Source organism: Coenobita brevimanus, chromosome 77 (genome assembly GCF_032717465.1).
Source record: "Coenobita brevimanus isolate Jiangsu-jjx chromosome 77, ASM3271746v2, whole genome shotgun sequence".
Lineage (NCBI taxonomy): Eukaryota > Metazoa > Arthropoda > Malacostraca > Decapoda > Coenobitidae > Coenobita > Coenobita brevimanus.
In genome coordinates, this window is record NC_137030.1 from 8,448,305 (window position 1) to 8,469,350 (window position 21,046).

The 21,046-nt window shown below is 41.6% G+C and overlaps 1 protein-coding gene across 1 annotated transcript in view; it reads left to right on the forward strand.

The window, feature by feature from the left end:
• Positions 1 to 21,046, forward strand: part of LOC145408441 (uncharacterized) — a 295,795-nt gene that overhangs the window by 258,652 nt on the left and 16,097 nt on the right. The window contains exons 18-20 of the mRNA XM_080279170.1: positions 16,826 to 17,043; positions 18,326 to 18,475; positions 19,644 to 19,747. Coding sequence (XP_080135296.1) covers positions 16,826 to 17,043; positions 18,326 to 18,475; positions 19,644 to 19,747 — 472 coding nt within the window. The remainder of the gene's footprint in view (positions 1 to 16,825; positions 17,044 to 18,325; positions 18,476 to 19,643; positions 19,748 to 21,046) is intronic.

A 21,046-nucleotide genomic window follows, 5' to 3' on the forward strand; every position in this document is an offset into this window, starting at 1 on the left:
CCCCTGCGACACACACACACACACACACACACTCTCTCTCTCTCTCTCTCTCTCTCCTCTCTCTCTCTCTCTCTCTCTCTCTCTCTCTCTCTCTCTCTCTCTCTCTCTCTCTCTCTCTCTCTCTCTCTCTCTCTCTCTCTCTCTCTCTCTCTCTCAGTCGTAGCTACGTCCCTGCGGTACATCACACACACACACACACACACACACACACACACACACACACACACACACACATGTATTTTTCTTTTCTTAAACCTTTTTTCTAACAAGAGAGAGAGAGAGGAATAAGGCAGATGTGGTGGTGGTGGAAGGCTTGGAGTTATTTATATTCCCTTCGGCTAGAGAGGACCCTCCTTAGCTAAATTTACCCCTTCATTTTTCCATCTTTTTTTAATTTTTACACCAGCGCGCGCGAAGGAAGAGCGGGTGTTATAAATCTTTCATAGAAGACATAATTCCGAAGTTGAATATATGCGTCTAGGAGTCCCCCCCCAAAAAAAAAAAAAAAAAAAATTGTAGTAGTAGTAATAATGATAATAATAATAATAATAATAATAAAAATTCAGGTGGTAAAGGAAAGTACTGAGAGCGTGCAATACCCGTACGCCATCAGTCTAAGGGCGGAACATTTGACCTTTCTCTGTGACCTTGGCCTTTGACTGGGTGTTCTCAAAATCAAGTCCCTTTGTTCTTGCCTTGTCTCCAATTTTCCCCTGTGCTTGGTGTAAATTGAATAAATTGAATAAAACTTTAAATTGTGGTAGGTGAAAATTTGACCCAGCCCTGTTGCCTTGACCTTCAGCCTATTGCTCTTAAAAACAATGGGTCAGTCCTTTGGCTGACCATCAATCCTTCCACCAGTTTTGGCTGATGTCGGATAAAACTAAGTTGTCTTCGTCACACACACACACACACACACACACACACACACACACACACACACACACACACCTCGCGAGTGTAAAAATGGGTCATCAGGGTACAGTGTAGAGTCATCAGGGGGTGAGGGAGAGTTGTCAGCTTTACTACGGTCACATTCCACCATAATCCTGCTATTTTCAGGCGGTTTTATTCAGGTTATGGGTTACTTTACGAACCAGTGGAGTTACATACATCAACTCCTTCACTATGGTAGACCTTGCATGGATTGAAGAAAATCGTGTGGCAGCAGCAAGACTAAATGAAATACGTCGTAGTAGGAGAGAGTTAGTGTTTATGTAGTGGTATATTGGGGTTGTTCGTCTATCTATCTATTACCAGACGCCTTAATCCCGTAATGGGTGGCCACAAACAAATCGCCTCCATGTCGCCGTCCCCCGCCATGGTATATTTTTCTTACATTGCTGTATTGTTGTTCTTGTAGATTTTGCATGTTATTACTTCCTGTGTGGTATTGTTCTGTTGTGATTATCAGGATTGTTGTTGTTGTATTGATTATTTATTTATTTATAATGCGGCGGCCGATTTGGTAGAGATCTGCTGTCTCACTAGATGCGACTTCGAATCCCGGCAGGGGCAGGGGACAGTTTAAAGGGTTTGAATTTCGTGAAAGTAGACTTTACTGATCCACCGTAAGACCCGCCGGTATATCGTAGGAAGCATTCCCCTCTAATACCAGTACACTAGTTCTGTATGGGACAGTCCTAGCATGTATTCAGTGTGGACGGTGGGTGTTAGTGCCCAAGTGGTGACATGGAGGTGTATGGGACGGAGAATGGCTGCTAAAGCGTATGTCGAGTCGCACGAAACACATACACACAGAGAGAGAGAGTTGCCATTCTAAATATTCAGTTTTCCGGTAATTGCCTACATTAACAAGTCGTTGTGTAAGTGTGGTCCTTCCCGCATGTCGACGCACTTCAGGGTTTTCTGGCCACGAACAGAGGAAGCTAATTACCTGAGAAACGTCTTTGGCTCACACGAACTTATTTTCATCACAAGAGGGAATTCCCCGTCACCCAAAGCGATACTTACTAAATTATCACCTCCAGACCCATGTGGTGGTGTGGCGCGGTACGATTCCTGGCTTTTTACCGTACCTGACACCGTGACTCATGTGTGGGTGTGGGTGGTGAGGGGTGCAGCGTGGGTGTGGATGGTGGGTGAGGGGTGTGGGTGTGGGAGGTGGATGAGGGGTATGGTGTGTGGTGGTGGTGAGGGCTGTGGTGTGGACGAAGGCTGTGGTGTGGGTGAGAGGTGGATGGGGAGTATGGTGTAAGTTGTGGTGAGGACTGTGGTATGGATGGTACTGTGGATGGTAAGAGGCGTGGGTGTGGACGTGATTGTGGATGGTGATTGTGGGGCTGTGGTGTGGGCGTGGGTATATGGGATAGTGTGTGGTGTTATGGGTGTGGTGTGGACGTGGGTATATGGGATAGTGTGCGGTGTTATGGGTGTGGTGTGGGCGTGGGTATATGGGATAGTGTGTGGTGGTATGGGTGTGGTGTGGGCGTGGGCATATGGGATAGTGTTTGGTGGTATGGGTATGGGTATGGGTGTGGTGTGGGCGTGGATATATGGGATGGTGTGTGGTGGTATGGATATGGGTGTGGTGTGGGCGTGGATATATGGGATGGTGTGTGGTGGTATGGATATGGGTGTGGTGTGGGCGTGGACATATGGGATGGTGTGTGGTGGTATGGATATGGGTGTGGTGTGGGTGGTGGTATGGGTGGTGAGGGCGTGGGTGGTGAGGGTGGTGGTGGGTGGTGAGGGCGTGGAGGGCAGACAGATAGTGCCGGCGTGCCAAGCTTCCCCTCAGTCAGTGTGTGCGCCCGCTGAGGGGTGCCGGGCCCTCCTCTAACCTTCCCTGTCCTATTTACATCGTCGCCGGTACAGGAATTTCAGTGTACGAGAGGTTTTAATTGGAAGGACGATGAAAATTCGATCTCGGTAATTTTTGAATATGTAAAAGTTTAATATGCCGGTAGCTTGAATTTGGATTATTATTTTTCAACATAATTGAAAATTGCTTGGATTTGATGTAGTAATATTCGAGTATACAAAAATTTAACCTAATTTTCTTTACAAAAATTTAGCCTTATTTTCATTTCCACTACCAAATATTTTCGAGTCTGCGCAGCGATGGAATCTGAATTCGACATAATCATTTCTGTGCGTACATTCCTTTGCTCAGAATTTTAACTTGTGGAGTAATATGAGTTTTAGTGTAGTGGATGTTAAAAATCAGGAGTACGATATTGATATGATCTCGCTCTGACAATTTTCGAGCACACACAAATACAGCCTACTTGCATTGAGTTTTGAACCTCGGGGTACAAGAATTTCACTGTACGTGTCAAAATTGGAGAACAATAGTAATTTAATTTTGGTGTAAATTTCGAACATATTTGATAAACCAAATTTCCTGGTAACATTTAGGGTATACTTTTTTTTTTTTTAACACTATATTCCCCTTTAAGTACAATATGCCCTTCACTGCGGGTACATCATATTTTCCTCCAGGGTATAGTCGAGACGGATGTGCGGCTGATGCTTCACTTTTTGTAACATACTTCCCATTTTCCTCTTAAATAATGGTCCTAATGTGAGAGGCTTGTATGTGTCTTCCCATAGATGTTTCTCCCTCGTGTGATGCGTCAGGGAGGACAGTGACTGACATACGGTACCTTTACCCTTAGTGTGAAGTAGATGCAATGAACTCTCAGGCGAACCTTTGTCCCTGACTGTCCAGTGAGGAATCCATCCATAATGCAAGATTTGTCCCAGAACAAGAACGACGCCTATAACCCCTTGGATCCGGTTGACAAACCGTTGCTGCTGTCAGACGATTTTACTCAGTAAAAGTTTCTCATTGGGATGGGGTTTATTAAGGCTATATGTATCTAACACCTCCAGTTCGAAGTCTGTACGATGCTGAATAAAGCCAAGATTGCAAGACTAAAATGAAAAATGCATGAAGGCTAAAATGAAAAATACATCGACTAAAACGTAAAACACATCTTCGGTTTTGCTGAACTAACTGAATAGTTTCCTAGCTCTGAATCACTTCCCTGCGATGACGCATTACTTTAACTCATGGTATTTTCAGAACTTTTTTAGGCGAGATTTTCGAGCTGGAGCGGTGACACCTTCATTTACCCCTTCAGTGCTAAAGATCTCCTCTAAGCTTGGAGGGGGGGTGGGGGAGGCAGCAAAAAGAAATCGATAAAGGGCCTCTCAGGATTGGCAGGGATAAAGTTGTCAAACCTTGCATATATTGCAGTTGGTGTCATAACTGCTGAGTATATTGATATAATTATTATATTTGTCGTTCATGCTCTTATGTACCCTCAGGATATGCCAGTGAAGTAGAATGGGTTACATTCATATAGCAAAAAACCTCATAGCTTAACTCTGCAGCACAATGATGCAAGTCACTCAGCGAAGATTTTTAGCACTCTCTAGTTACTTGTGCAAAATGTGCAGTTAACACGTATAATAATCACAAAATATGCAAATATATTAATTGACCCGTCGAAAAATTTATTAGCTTTTTATTTTTCCTTTTTTAGTCCAGTAACTATTTATTTTTAAAGCATAAAAATCGCGAAAATAAAGCCGGTTCGAACGCGAATGCGCATCAGCCAAACAACCCAAACTTATGTACATCTTCTCGCAGGAAGTTAAATTCACGCTGCTAAAACAAACTAGGGGAGAAGGAACATTATCAGTGAGCATTGAGTGGAAAAAACAGATAAATTTAGTGCAAGCAGCTGATGTACAAATCGCAGGCGAATATTGTGTTGCAGAATAGAGGTGAACAGGGTAACAACAAAGGCAGCAAGAGCACCAACAGGAACAGCAGCATGGATCAAGGTGAGACGGAGGGGAAGGGAGGGGGAGGTAAAGTGGGAGTAGAAAGGGAAGATTGGAGGAGAAGGACAAGTGGGAAGAGAGAGGGGAATGAACAGGGGTTGGGGGAGAATGGAAGAAAGGTGGGGAAGAATGAAGAAAGTGAGAGAGGGATGAAGAGAAAGTCGAATAAGAGAGAGAGAGAGAGAGATGCAGAGAAGAAAAAAATGACCGAATGAAAGACGAAAGAGTTGGCCAAGTATGCAATTGAACAGATTTTCAAAGAAGCGACGGAATTAGTGGAACCGAGTCGGAATTTTGCCGGTATTTTAATTTTACCGGGAAATATGGAGCACGGTTAAAGATAGAAGCGCGAGGGAGACAAATTTAGTCGGTTAGGTAAAGGAAATCGCGGAGGCCAATGAGAGAGCAGCTTTCAAACCCTCTCAGCACCACTTATGTTTATATCGTGAACCCTGTCTGACCAATCAAGTGCCTCGTAGCATCCCGTCGTTCCCGCCCACTCGTTTTCTTGATGCTTCCTCGCTAAATATCGTCTGTTTGCATTCCCTGAGTTAATCTGCCGGTGGGGAAAGGTTTATACAATGTTTATCTGCCTTTCCGAGTTTGTTGCCATATTTTGTACCGCTACATCTCGCAAATTCAGACATATTACCTTGTTTACTCTTTTCGTGGCGCATATGTCCCCATTTTCAGCTTAGTTTTAGCTTCAGATTAATTTCTTGGTTAGCACATAATTTCATACTCTTTTGATTTCTTATTTCATTTTCTGATACAGTTTCAATATTTAACATTTCATTTTACGCACAATAAGTTTATAATTGATTCCAACTTGGCCATCTCTGTCCTTGTGGGATATTTATGTGGCTCCGAATATACTGCGTGTGTGACATTGAATCATATGGTTCCTTTCATCTGAACATCTTAGTAGTATTTTGCCTTCCGCATTTATGGCATTTCAGGTTTCTGTGTCTTCCTCCACAGTTGAACGATATTTTTTCCTTTTTTCTTTGTCATTTGTTCTTTCTCATTGCTCGCTATGGTGGGACTACTTTGTTATTTCTTTATTCTTAAATCGTGTCAACTTTTGTTTTCTTCTGTACTGTTTCACGTTGTGTGTGTGTCCTTCCTCGCTTTTTTGTGATAGGTCTATATATGGTCGTATTTTAGATGGATTTACGGGTTTCGTAACATCTTTTCGTTAGCTACTTATTTTTTTGCATATTCAGACGACCTCACTCTTATTAAGTTAATTATTTCACTTTAATAATGGCATCAGTTTACATCAGTGTCGTGAAAGAAAATATTAATGCTTACTGCACAGTAAATCGCTAAGGGAGAGGTGTTAGGAAATCAACGAAGCCACTTATAATTCAAGCTCTTTATTCATCTGCCAAATTCGTGCATCGTATCAGATTTTGTGGCTGGTTCATATTTCGTTTAGTTTGTCCTTTCTTGTCTCATGTCTGCCTCTTGCTGTACGATTTCTGTAGCACATTGTTATTAATATTATTATTATTATTATTATTATTATTATTATTATTTGTAACCTAACACTGATACCAGATTCCTTTCAGCCAAGCGTAGTTATAGTGGAGGATTGATTTGATAAGTAACCAAGGAGAATCTCATACCTCATAAGTAAGGCTTACTAAATATCATGCAATTACAACTTCGTATTCAGGTGGTGTGTGACCCAGTTTCATGTGAAAACAGCGACTACAGAACACTGGTTCTCTCCGAAAAGGAGAATGTTTTCACCCCTGTTAGTTTGTTTGTAGGATTACTGGAAAACGGAGAGGTTTGGACCAAATTTAGTGGGTAGGTAGCCCTTGCCCCAGGGAACAATTGATTAACTTTTGGGACCGATGCGGATCGTATTACAGATTCTGGATCTGGAAAACACTTTCTGCGAAACCCTAATCAGTGATGAGAAAATCCAACCCATAATGAAGAGTGGTTTGGAAACTACGTTGCCCTTGTCGGAGAGATGCGCTCCATTGAGCTCCCCTCTAGTTTTTTAATAATGACGTACCTCATAAGTTTCATAGCTTATTTAAGGTGTATACTTTACCTTCACTAGTTGTAAAGTTAATATCTCGCCATCATGAATGATTGGCCATAACAAGAGATTAAAGCTAAAATGTGGTGTTAGTCACGAAGAAGTGCTAGGCAAAGGAGGCGAGGCCGTAGTTTTCTTATTGGCATAGAAATACTGGAAATGGGCTACAAATTGACGAAATGTTTGGCAGGTTAAGATGGCTGAGTTATAGCATACGTAACTAAGTTGATAAGGAACAGGTGTTGAGAAAGCCTCCCAGGCCACGAGAATATTACTTATTTATTTATTTATTCATTTATCGGGTTTGATCATTTACATTTTTTCTTTCACTGTGATGTCACTCTTATGTTCTGTGTTCTGTTCTTGTATATTGGCTTGTCTACCCAGGATGGTGATGGTGATGATGATGATGGTGGTGGTGGTGATGATGTTTGTTATGCGGGCCCTTCTGTTTACCGTGTGTGTGTGTGTGTGTGCGTGTGCCGTTTTCTTTCAAGGGTCGTTTTCTGAGCTGTATTTTTGTTTGTTGTATGCATTATCATCTTTGTGTGGCGCAGGTGTTGTCTTTCTCTTCCTGTGGTACATTTCTCGTCTCTGTATTTGTGTGTGTGTGTGTGTGTGTGTGTGTGTGTGTGTGTGTGCGTGGGTATTTCGTATGTGTGTGTGTTTGTGTTGATATTTCGTGTGTGTGTGTGTGTGTGTTAGTATTTCGTATGTGTGTGTGGTGTGAGATATGAGTGCAGTGTTTTGAGTGCCTAGTTGTGTCACCCCCGCTGCCAACATTTAAATCTGTGAGACCTTGAATAATCGCCAGAACTATAAGTGGATGTCGGCCCTCCCCTCGCCTTTTACGGTCATGCTACCAGCCAGGGGGATAGGGCCTTTGCACCAACATGGGGGTCACTTGGAGCATGTAATGAGTTAGAATGAGTTAGGTGTTAGATCCTCTTTATTTGGGTGTATATAATGGGTTAGGTTCGTTAGATGTTAGCCCACCTTCAGTTAGGACCTTTTCACTAACTTGGGGATCACTTAGGCTTGGCAGTGAGTTTGACTAGATTGGATTATTATTCATAGGAGGCTTTATGTTGGTTTTGGTATGTAAGTTGGTTTTGTTAGGGTACGTGGTTATGTTGTTAGGATAAACTAAGGTATTGTAAAGCAGCAGCTGTACATTAAATAACCTTTAACTCAAGAAGTGTACTTTTTGTGTATAGGCTATCGGTAGTGTAGATGAAAGTGTAAAACCCATGATGGCAGCCATATATGTTTTGTTTCTCTGCATTGCTACTGAGTGCGCAGTGTAAAGTTGCATGTAGACTAACCATATTATAATGCTTACAGTATCAAGTAAATTTTGTTAATGTGACTGGAATATCATCGCCCCCATCACCCAATTTACCTCGTACACTCGTACAAACTGGAGGCGAGGATTCAGGAGGAGGAACAGAAAATCGCATAATCAGGTCAGCGATCATCTCCAGGAAAATCCGCCAGGCCTCGTAAACATGTCCATAGTTGGGAAAAGTAGAGAACAGATGCCTGACGGTTATTTTGCCACGTGGAGGACCCGTAGGAGGACGAAGTGATGTACAGGCAGCGTCAGAAGTCCTGCTCTTTCATGTTCTTCTTTCCGTGGACTATGCAAATCAGTGTGGTAATCCGTAGTAGCACACAGAGATGATTTTATTTGGCTACAGATCAGTGTCATCAGTGTCGGTTGCTGCGGATTTTTCACCCTGATTTTCGAAACCCATGGAGAGAAGCAGAAGTGACAACTTTTGATGCCGAGCGTACAAATGCCCTCAATTTTGAGTACTAGCCTACAGGGAGAGATCTTTTAGAGGTCTTGTGGCGCTAGTGTATTTGTGTAAATGTTGTGTCTGCTGTGTGGGAACGAGCCATTTATAGTCATCAGACCACAGTGGACGTGAGACGTAAAACAAATACACTATACTCTAACTTGGCCGAGATTGTCGTCCTTCTGCAGTTCTTATCACGCACCTTATTGGTAGGAAAAGACAGTGCGGCTCTGCATACTTTTTTCACAGCACTTTGAGACTGGCATTGTATTCTATGGTTAACCCCTAGTTATAGTTCAGCATTTAAGATGGTAATTTTAGGCCAAGTTAGAGTAACAAGAGTACAGTGTCACGTAAGATGCCCAACGTACCAGCCACGGTAGTAGTTAACAAGTGGAGGCTATTGCACAGTGTACTCAGAGACAGTAGTTTATGTCCTCACGAATCAGTCACTACCTAATTGGATCTCCCTAAACAACGAAAAACAGACTGACGAGAACGCGGATCCAAGGTACTGTGTAGTCTGGTGATGTTGAAGAATCTGGTAACAGCTTTCTTGGTTCCTCTGTAAGACAATATTATCTATCACTCGCAGTCAGGCATACCAACCAGTCTAAGGTGACAAGCCCTATTCGCCTCATTCCTACATGCTTCGTGGCCAGGTGTTCCAAACTTTGTAGTGAGTGATCAGTAACCTACAGCGCATTTGTTCTAGTCTAATGAAGATACTTGGGGCTGTATTCATTTTTTTTTTTTTTTTTTTTTTTTTTTTTTTTTTTTTTACCCAAAGTTGTGTGAGAGATTGCTCGTTGTTACTTTTTATTTTTACTCGTACAAGAGTTAACAAAGAAACCAGAGTCGATATTAAAAGTGGAAAATGTGACAGTTCAAATGATTCCTGATAATAATTCACTGTTATGGAGATTTGAGTAGCGTGGAAACTGGCTAATACTATTTATGTTACGATCCCTGATCTTTTTCTGCATAGTTGATGACCTTGTGTAGTACGATTGTAGGCTGCTGACACGTGGGCAGGGAGACTTATTCCTACGTCATAGCAGACTCAACAGATAATACGGTATGCAACCTCGACTTGGTATTCAGGCTTTTGGAGTGCTTCAGTTTACGTCAGGTGAAAACAAAGGTACTATAGTGAAGCAGGTAGACTAGGTAAGGTGAAAGGGGTGTGGTGTGGGATGAAATGTGGGAGTGTGGTTTGGGATGACGTGAAGGACTGTGGACGAATTTGGTAAAGGTCCCCTGGAAGATTTTTTTCCCCATCCTCATATTTCATTATGCTGGCTATGCATTGCTAGTGGGATTTTATTTTTTTCCTCTTCGCTAGTTCGTCGTCGTCGTCGTCCGCCTTGGGGGGGGGGGAGACTGCACCTTGCTTACTACGTGGAGAGGGAGAAAGTTCAAATGAACGTCTTAGTCAAGAATTATGAATATATATTGTGTTTTATGTTAGGTTATGTCAGACGATTTTATTGATTTCAGAATATGCCAGTGCAGAAGGTGAGTTGAGCAATTGTGCCGTGGTATTGTAAATTTGCCATTGTCACCCTCATTCCTGTTAGGCTCGCGTTAATGATGGGTGGCTGGCGGCGACCTGATTGATCTGCCTGGTGTTGGACTCTTTCACTTCTATCCTTTTGTTTTGCGTTTATTATCGCTACTTCTAAACTATTTTACGTACCTTAGGAGACACCTCGCATAGTGTTAGGTTTAATAGAGAAGGAAATCTTTGCACTAGGACAAGCTTCTCATAATAAGAAAAAGTCTGGTAGTAAAAGGACGGTTGCCATACAATCGTTTTACCTTAACCTGGCTCAGATTTTCGTCCTTTTGCAGCATGTTTCACGTCGCTCAATGGCATAAAAAGACAATAGTTGGCTACGAGTCTACATCATTTTCGTGACTAGCATTACATTTTGATAATATCTGTTGTCACGAATCAGCACTCGAGATGGAGATATGGCAGTTTTAGGCCAAGTTACCTCGAAAAGAGTTTAGTAGCCTAGAGCAAGACCGGTCACCCATGATTCCGGGTAAATTTTGCACATGAAATCTTGTTCTGCCAAGGATACCATGAGCAAGCTGTTGCTGGAACTGTAGGGAATCCTGCTGAGTGTACTGTTTACAGACACGAACATAACTGGTGAAATGAGATGAATTTAAAATGAAGCAACAAAGGCGTCATCGGTTGGCGAAGTTTATCATTGATGTGAACCTACAGTTGATTTTATTTAACTAGGAAGCCCTGGTCGTACTGAAGGCCATAAAGTATACTGCCTCTCTAATTACTAAAGTATCTCTAAGCTGAATATAATAATCTATCTATCTATATACCTAGGCTGCTTCCCCCAAGGAAAGGGAGGTAGCCGAGACAGGACGACTCACTCTCCATTTACTCATCCATTCAAACACATTCATTCGCATCTTAGCCCCAAAGGGGAGAACGGTTGTGTCCCCCCCTGTGGCGGGGGGGACACAACCTGGCCGCACTATGGGGTGGTACTACTACTCTGCGGCCAGGTTGTGTTAGGAAGAATACTGCCACCGTATTCCCTGCGTGTCGTAAAAGGCGACTAAAAGGGGACTAGGGACCCCCTCCTCTGTTTTGTAGTTCCTAAAAAGAGACAGGCCAGAGAATATAATAATAATAATAATAATAATAATAATTTCTCGCAGTCGTACTGGAAGCGTTACCTTACATTTCCACCACCACCCCCCCCACCACCCCCAGTAACTACAAAGTTCTATTCTCTGTTCACTTTAAGTAAACGTAAAATTGCCGTCACACCATCTCGCTTGTGTTATGCTGTAGTGACAGACTGACAAGGATATGGTGCTGGTCACGAAGAATTTCAGTGGAAAGGATATTGAGCCGTAGTATTGTCCTATTCTGCCACTGAGCATCGGGGATTAAGCTACAAAGGACGAAAATCTTCACCTCGTTAAAATGAATGTTGTGTAGACTTGGTTAGTTGCGCAACACCGAGGATCGTAGGCTAAGCTGCCATGGAGATTTCGAAACACATTTTCCTTTGCGATTTGTCTTGCACATGCTACCTTAATATCTTCTCAGATTTTATTGAATGAATCCAAGCTGATACTAAAATGAAAAAAATAAATAAATCGCCGATGGTGTGCTACAAATCCGTGGAACTGTATTTACTGTACTTGAATAATTCCAAATGTACCGATAGGTTTATGATGCAGCGAAAGTTATTACCGTACATAGTAGGAACAAAACAATAATGAAAACTCTTCGCCCAGTTTTGGCTGTTACGGTATGGGTTGGGGGGAAAAATGAGATTACACCGGTGAGTAGAAATATGAATCTTTAGGCGAAAAAATAAATAATTAGCTTATTGTGTAACTGTGTTGCCTGACGCCTCTTCCTCTGAGGCGTGACTGGAGGGGGTTCTGCAATCGTACCTCCTGTGAGCGGTTTAGTTCTGTATATTATCATCATCATCATTCATCCACCCTTTGTTCACTCTGAGCTTGTGATTGTTCCTCTGGCCTATTCCATACCTTCACGCGATGTAAATGTAGTATAGACCTTTTCATACTGAAGGGGAGACACGGTCGTATTTACAGTAAAGTGGCATAGGCTTCGTAACACCTGTTCCTCAGCGATTTATTTTGCATATTACATCTTACTATTGTCTTCTGTTATTCATGCCGTTTTATACCGACAGCGTTTGGGTAAAAGAGGATATTAAGACGTAATCTGCTTCCAAGAGATTAGGTGTGCTAAGCCGACTCCGTGCCTTCACCCTTGAACAGATGTTGACTTTATACAAGGGTTTTATTCGCCCCTGTGTAGAGTACAACTCTCATGTGTGGGGAGGCTCCCCACATACAGCTCTTCTCAGCAAGGTGGAGTCAAAGGCTTTTCGTTTCATTAGCTCCTCTCCTCGTACTGGCTCCCTTCAGCCTCTGTCTCTTCACCGCACTGTTGCATCTTTATCCCGTTTTCTATCGCCACATCAGTGGTCACTGCTTGCATCCCTCCACCACTACGACTGGCGCGTAGCACCCGTCTAGCAGCAAACTTTCATCTCTTTTCTGTCTGATTTCTAATGTAGTAGTTAACCGCTACTCCCAGTCCTTCATATGTGCAACAGGTCAACTCTGGAGCTGTCTTCCTCTGTCGGTATTTCCTACTGCCTATGATCTCCAGTCTTTCAAACGCAGTGTGTCCAGGCATCTCGAAATGTACGGATCTTGAATCTGGCTCTGTTATCTTTTGTTTTTTTCTTGGAGGGAAGAATTAGCGAGCTCCTGGCCTTTGGTTCCTTCTTCCTTGCATTAAATAAGAACAAAAATTACAGGTTGAATTTCTCTCGGTACCTTGATACGATTGGAGGAGTTAAAAGCCGTCTTGTGGTCGTAGTAAAAGGAAAAGCGTCTTGGTTGTGAAAGGATTAGGGGTATGAGAATTTGTGGGTGTAATTTGTGGTGGGCGGAGAGAAAAGACCAGTTAATTTAAAGAAAGGAGACCATGACCATTAGTGGAGAGAGAGAGAGAGAGAGAGAGAGAGAGAGAGAGAGAGAGGCGAATTTACGGTTGAGACCATGACCACAGCAGTGATTAGTGGAGACAGTGAAGTGTGGCTGAGCTGAGAGAGAGACCACAGCAGCAATTAATTGAAGCTGGGAAAATGGTTATCGACGGCTGACCATGTACTCTACTAACTCTTTCCTACCGTTATATAGGATGATTTTTAAGCGTATCTGAATTCTCGTGCGTTGCGAAGATGGCCCAGTCAGTTGGTATGAAGAGCTAAGACAAATTGATTGCGTTATGAATCTGCCAAGAAGTACAGTAGGGGGAAAAAATTAAAAAACGCATGAGAAGGGTTAAGGAAAGAAAACAGATGACGATGGTTCATATTTGTAACGCTTACTGAGCCGTCCCCACAACACACAAGAACTGGGTTAAGTAAGCAGTGAACTACCCATTGCGTAAACTGTATACATAAGTGGTTAGTTACTGAATATCGAACGGTGTATTCTTCAGTACAATTACCTCCCTATATATTTCATCGTTGTTACCATTATTTATTTATTTATTTATGTATTTATTTTTTTTTAGTGTTCCCTTTGGATCTAGTGGTCCTTTCGAATTCTTGCTAACTTCAGACGATTTTATTCAGATTACGAGAGGCATTTCGTACTGGAGGGGTTAGGTATAGCAATCATTCACCTCTTCACTACGGTACATTCACAAGCTGAATTAAATCATCTGCAGGCATCAAGAATAAATGTCATCGAAGTGAAGGGGATAACTGAGATCCTGTTAATAATGATGGTGATAATAATAATAATGATAATAATAATAATAATAATAATAATAATAATCTTGATTCTTTCACTACGATGACGGTTTTTATTTCATGCTTGCCATCCCCAGACGATTTTATAAGTTTAAGAAAAAGATCGTATTGATAATCTACGCCTTTGCAGTAAGGAATCTCTCTGTCTCTCTCTCTCAGGATGAAATTTACGCCTTGTTACGAGGAATATATATCTCTCTCTCTCTCTGGATGAAATTTACGTCTTTACGAGGAATCTCTCTCTCTCTCTTACATAGGTAGAGATATGGATGGGTGGATATAAATAGATGGATAGAAAGGTAGATATAGATAGATAGATATGGGTTGATGGATAGATAGATAGATAGACAGATTTGACTTCTAAGGGACCTACCGGTAATATGTAAACAAACAGGAAATGTTCATTAAATTCTGTGTACGATCTTCAGCCAACTATTGCTTTAGTATTTTGGCACGAGAGAGAGAGAGAGAGAGAGATATTGAACCCTTTTGTGTGTGTGTAACATGATTTTACATGTGGCTTTTGTATTTTCCTGTTTCTGATGACTTGTTTTCATTTAGGTTGCAGAATCCTTTTCCTCCTCTCTCTCTCTCTCTCTCTCTCTCTCTCTCTCTCTCTCTCTCTCTCTCTCTAACAACCCGGTTTGGCTCCATTTATTGTTCTTTCATTCATTATTCAAAGCAGGTACTGTAATTGTGTAGTGAAGGAAAGGTGAGCCATGGATAGAATGTCATCATCATCATCATCATAACATCATCATCATCTCTGTGGATGCCATCAGCAGGCATTGTCATTGTCATCATGATCCACATATCATCATTATTCACCTGCAGTATATTACATGACATGGGTTAGATTCAAAAGTAGGGAATATGAAGGAAAGAACAATCATCAGAGTGCCCACGGACACATGGTGAATAGGTTATACTGTAACTTATTTTTGTGAATCCATCCTTACAAGATATCCTCTTAAGCTCTTCAGTCCAATGATGTATTTTATTGGTCTATTGTTGCTACCTCTACACAACTATTTGGCTTTGGAGAGATGTCTCGTATTGCAGTGGTATCTAACCTCTCCAGTTCTAAAAGTTCTTCCCAGAGCTGAATAATGTAGTGTGTAGATAGCAAGAGTAAAATTTGAAAAGAAAAATGCTTCATTGACTTGAATGGGTTAACTTTATACAATATATGTTTAGTATATAAATCATTCATATTAATGTATTGTACAATCATCATCAAAAGCACTTGTACTGGCTGTTATTACCGTAGTCATTTTGTTTTTGCCTAACGTAATTAATCCATTCCCACAACTTGAATACTAAGTTGTGTGTTTCTAAAATAGATGAGCCTTCTTTATGTGGTATGAACAAGTCCCCTTGGTCACTGGTTGAGTCCATCCTCCACAGTGAAAATGCTGGGTTATTAGTCGAGGTAAAAGGGGTTAGAGATCTTCAGTCCAGTGAAATTTTCCATTTCATTCATGCTACCTCCAGATGATTTATACAGCTTTAGAGAGACTTTTCAAAGTAGAGGTGTTAGGTATAGCCTTCGTCTGCCGCTGTACCACAAGAGGTCTGTTTTGATAGATAAAAGTTGTCTGGTGATAGCAAGAATGAAATGCAATATATGTCACTGGAATGAAGGGGTTAACAGTGCTTTTTGCTGCATGTCAAAGGACACTCAGAGTCAGTGTTTGCCCCTAACAGTGCTACTCGCTAACTACATCCCGTACTGGTACCTTTTTGCAGGATGGGATGTAGGTTTTATGGGATGAGTGTTCTGGTTTTGGGGGTATTGTTGGTGTGTCTGGTGTGCATTTGGGAAGTTTCTGGGGTGTATCTGAGAGGCATGTAGTGTGCAGTGTTTATTTGATGCTTGCAACTGGAGTCTAACCTAGGTTCCTAGTGTTGCGTCAAATCGGCCTTGGAATGAATGATGTTCCAGCCTATGAGAAATTTTCATTGTTTCCACTTTCCACATCTCTTTACTTGCAATCGCAGGTCATGTGAATGATTAAGAGTCAATCTCAGATTATACACGAAACTAAAGGAGCAATAATTACCGCAGGTAATACTGTATATCTTACAGTATCTTGTGTGATACATGGGTTTCCTTTATGGCCTGGAACTAAGACATCATAGAGCTGAGAAAAGATGTCAGATTTTTTTATGAACATTAGTAATCTTCACAGTTCCTTGATGTTATTTCATGTTATGCATTGCATTATATGGTAAAAACAGTAGAGTAACATTCATTTATCTGTCACATAAAATACTGTGTTCATAGTACTGTGTAACAGTTGTAAAGGCTGTGTTGACATAAATAGGTTGGGGACATTCAGTACCTTGATTGCTGGACATCCTGCAGGCAGACAGTTTTAGAGTATGCCAATATTTCATTTGAATTTGTTTCTTCTCACCTGTTTTCACACTCAGCACCAGTGCCCCTGAAATAGCAGAACTCATCAATATACAGTAGTTATAGTGTGTTAAGTATGGCAGTACAGAATTTAGTGTAGCAGTAACGTGAGGTGTGGAAGTATCTTCTACTACATCATAATGTTCTACAATAGAGAGATTTTACTTTAAATGCAGTGTATAATAAAAGCTTAATAAAGTATTATTATGCTTTTTCCTGCTTAATGGGATGGCTTCCCAAGATAGAACTAAATAATCTGTTCCATGCATAATTATCCGGTATCAGCTATAGCCTGATTAAATATCTGATTGATTGGCTTGTTTTAATGTAAGTGCAACAGGTGTACAGTATTAACAGACTGATCTATTTTCCCTAGGTGGTGGTAACAGCAACGAGATGCCTGGGATGTTTGGAGGCATGATGGGCCCCGGCAGCATGATGGGGCCGGGTGGGGATGCACAACTGGCTGACGAATTCATGAAGCTGCAGCAGGACTTCTTCAAATGGCAACAGCAGTTGTTGCAGAACCAGCATGTCCTACACAGCAGAGTCGCACCCCTTGCATCAAACCCACCACACCTCCAGAGTGTTGGGGTAAGTTAGAGTTTTATATGCAGGATGGCAACTATTAGATTATTCTCTTGTAAATTTGGAGGTGTTTTTGTATGCAGGATGTTGATGTTGATAGCTGGGATAGGTTAAGGGGTGTTTCTGTGTGGAACACTGAAGTGTTATTGATAGCTCGAGTAGGTCAGAGAGTATTTAATATACAGGAAGGAGTGTTACAGATCGGTACTTGTGTGGGAGGGTGCAGTATTGGTTAGTCAGAGCTCAAGAGGTATGTGTTTTCTTGTTTGATCACATAAGGGCTGTGTGATTATAGTTAGTTAGGTGTCAGCATTTGAAATACAAGCAGGAGGGTTTGTTAGTGGTAGGTTGTGGAGTCCAAGTGTTGGGAGGATATGTTAGTATTGGTTCTGGCTGTGGGAAGTAGGTTAGTGGTTGTTTAAGATAGTGTATGTGATTAGATGCTGGAGAATCTGATAGGATGTATTTTTGGTCACCTTAGATGTCCAGACTAAACAGACTAGCTGAGAAGCCCAGCACTCCTGTTGGAGCAGGAAAAGGTTTCAGTAATATAGTTATATAAATGTATTACCGTATTTCATATTTCCAAGGTTATATCACAGGATGTAGTATTGTTGTTTTTCTTTATGTGTAAGAGAATGTGATATTGCATGCTGTAATGGGTTGTTTGGTTGGTCAGTCATGGGTATGGGAGGAAGTGTAATGGGTTGTTTTATTCCATAGGGGATGTCATTGATTGTATGAGCCTATATAGTGTGTAACTATTGTGCCATGAAAAACCTTGTCCAATACTATCCTGCCCCTTGCATCCCTCATGTTTAGAGTAACAGCATCAACCTCTGCATCCTGTGTTTTATCCTTGCTGCTACAAGACAACTGGACCAATCCCACAACTTGAATATTAAGTCTTGGTTGCATGAAATTCGATGAGCCTTAACAGTGTGGTAGGAATGAGTCTGCTAGTTTACCGTTTTCACATTAACTAAACTGATAATTTCCATCTCTCAGTATTGAATGGTGAACTGTAATAGGAGATTAATAATAATGGTTCTGGTGACAAGCACTTTGGTGAGGGTGCAGATTTGTAGTATAGTTTAATTTTTGCACTGAGCTATGAGAAATAGGCAACAAAAGGGGAAAAAAAACGCACCAATTTAAAATGAATGAACTATTGTCAGATCAACACGCCAGTCTGAGAACTGTTGGTCATCGGCTGAGCTGCAGGGAGCTATGGATCTTCATTATGTTAGAACAAATGCACTATGAAATTTTTCCTTCGCCTCCCCAGATGGTGCGTGATATGATGGGTCAGAATGGCAACCCGAACCCTGGCATGGCAGAGGCACGCAACACAACCATGATGGGGCAGCGTCAGCCCATAGAACGCGTCATCAACATCACTTTTGAGGAGGGACCGCGCCAGACCGATGAGACTCAGGTGGGTGGCCACTCCGTCACCTTGACATATTATTGTTGAGTAATGCCAGTGTGTCAAGCTGAGGAGACCCATCAACCATAGGCAGGCAACCATTCCTGCAGGGCTGTCCTGTGCAGTGAACTGATGTTTCATTGTGGTAGACAGCTCAGCAAGAGTGTGGAGGTGTTGTTTCTGGATGGATGCTGCATTTGCTTCTCCCACCCAGTTAGCATGCATTATAGTAGGCTACACATCACCCCATTATCTAGTTATATGATTACAACTCAGGACTGTAAATTGTTTCCTGGGTTACAGGAATCCATTACATGTCACTCAGTGTAAAGCTGCCAGAAGTGGAGAAGAATAATACAGTAATAAAGTGGGAAGAAGGATGAGAGAAATAGGAAGAGAGGAGGGCAGACAGAGAAAAATAATGACAAAAGTGAAAGAAGTAGGTAGCACACCATCACATCATCATCGTCTTCATCATTGCTATTACATGTATCATCATCATCATCATCATCATCAACCTGACCTCTGTTATCCATCTAAGGATGAGGTGAGGTAGGGCCCAGAAAGCAAGGAAAGACATAGCACAGCTGAGGGAAAACATTCAACAGCTTGCCCAGTTAAATGAACCAGACTTTCCTTCACTCACCATTCAAGCCTCCGTAGTCTTTGCCCTACCTCACAGGCCTAACCACATTCACAAATACAGTATAATTTATTTTTTCCCTATAAATGCCTTTTACATTACCAGCCAACTTGCTTTTATAAGACATGTCATATCTACTGGACTTTTTTCATTTGTGTCAGTCTTATTCTGTCAGTGAGCAGCAATAGTAGATTAACACCAAAATATGGTGCTAGTTATGAAGAAATGTTGCAGAAAGGATATAGAGCCATAGTGATGTTTTACTCTGTCACTGAGGTGTATCAAGAGATTAACACATAAATGTGGTGCCAGTTATGAGGAAGTGCTGTGGAGAGGATGAAGAGCCATAGCATTTTCACGAGCTGTAGCAGTAACACGAGTATGATGCAAGTCACAAAGAGGCTTTATAGAAAAGAATTAAAGCCACAGCATTATCCTTGCCTGTCATTATCTGCTGGAAGTAAGCTGTAAAAACATGAAAATCTGTGCAGAGTTAAGATGGACAATGTATAATGTTGTTGTGTGTTGCGGCAGCTTGGGTCGATGCCACGACTGAACCACAACGTGATGGACCTGACCAAGGACATGGGACAACTCAACACTGGTTTCAGCCAACCCACTGGGCCACAGCCTCGCAGGTACATGATACCCTGGCTTGTATTTTAAGTGACTTTGAAGATATCATCACGTCTCTTCCTAAAGGAATTTATTCTACACATTGCACCAAAGTATCCTCTCGTATGGCATTTATACAAAGTATATCAATATTATAATGATATAGTTAACATACAGTAGATTGTTAAGGTATAATATACAAATAACTCTCTAAGGAAGAGGTGTTACAAAGCCTTCTATGCCATCTTCAATATGGTCCTCTGTTGATTTGTTGGTTTAATGATATCAGAATGCTGAAGAGGGTCACGTCATGGGATAGCATTGATACAACTGGGTGACTCCATTGCCTGGTTATATAAACATTCCTAATATCCCTCCCCATCCCTTGAAAGGAGGATGGTAAACCACAGAAGGGAAGTTTCAGCTTGCAGTCCATTGAGTTCACATACAGAAGAGCTGAGGGCCACATGTACATCAACCCTATAAGTGTGATGATGACCTTTTCATCAGGGTTTTGGAGTCAGAGTTGTTGAGTCGTCTGTTTTTGGTTGGAGTCGGTAAAATTCCCTTGACTCCGACTCCGAGCATTTTGGTTCTGAAATGGTATCAGTAATATTTTTTCAATATTTTATGGAGTTAACAATCATGTATAACAGTTAATTTGTTGTAATGCAAGCACTATAAGTGGAGAATTTAAATAAAGATTTAAGAATTGCATCTATCAGAATTCATGAATACTCTTCATTTACCTACATCATGTGCCATATTATTAGTACAGTATGTACTGTACTTGAGTCGGAGTTGGAGTAATACCGTACTTGTAAAATTTCTGGAGTCAGAGTCAGAGTCGGGAAATATTATACAGTATCTGACTCCACAACCCTGCTTTTTAATATTTTCTTGTTGTTACCCCCCCCTGGGGGTAGTGGGGTTTCAAGAATACTCCCCCAGTATCCCTGCTTGTCGTACGAGGCGACTAAAAGGGTTGGTGGTGGGTTAGTGCCCCACCCCGTAAAAAGAACTAACTAAAAAAGCGAACAAAGCGCCTCGAACCCGGACGGACCATACGTTGACGACTAAGGAACGGACGAAGGACATTCTTAGGGTGGGAACGTGGAATGTGAGAGGAATGAATGATGAAGTGAAAGAGAGAGAGATTGTTCAGGTGCTTGAGGATGCAAAAGTGGATATATGTGGATTGACTGAAACTAAATGGAAAGGTGAAAGGGTGAGAGAATGGGACTATGGTTTAGGTATATGTGCGGGAGTCAATGAAATTGAGAGGGCAAGAGAGGGAGTATGTCTGATGATAAGCAAGAAGT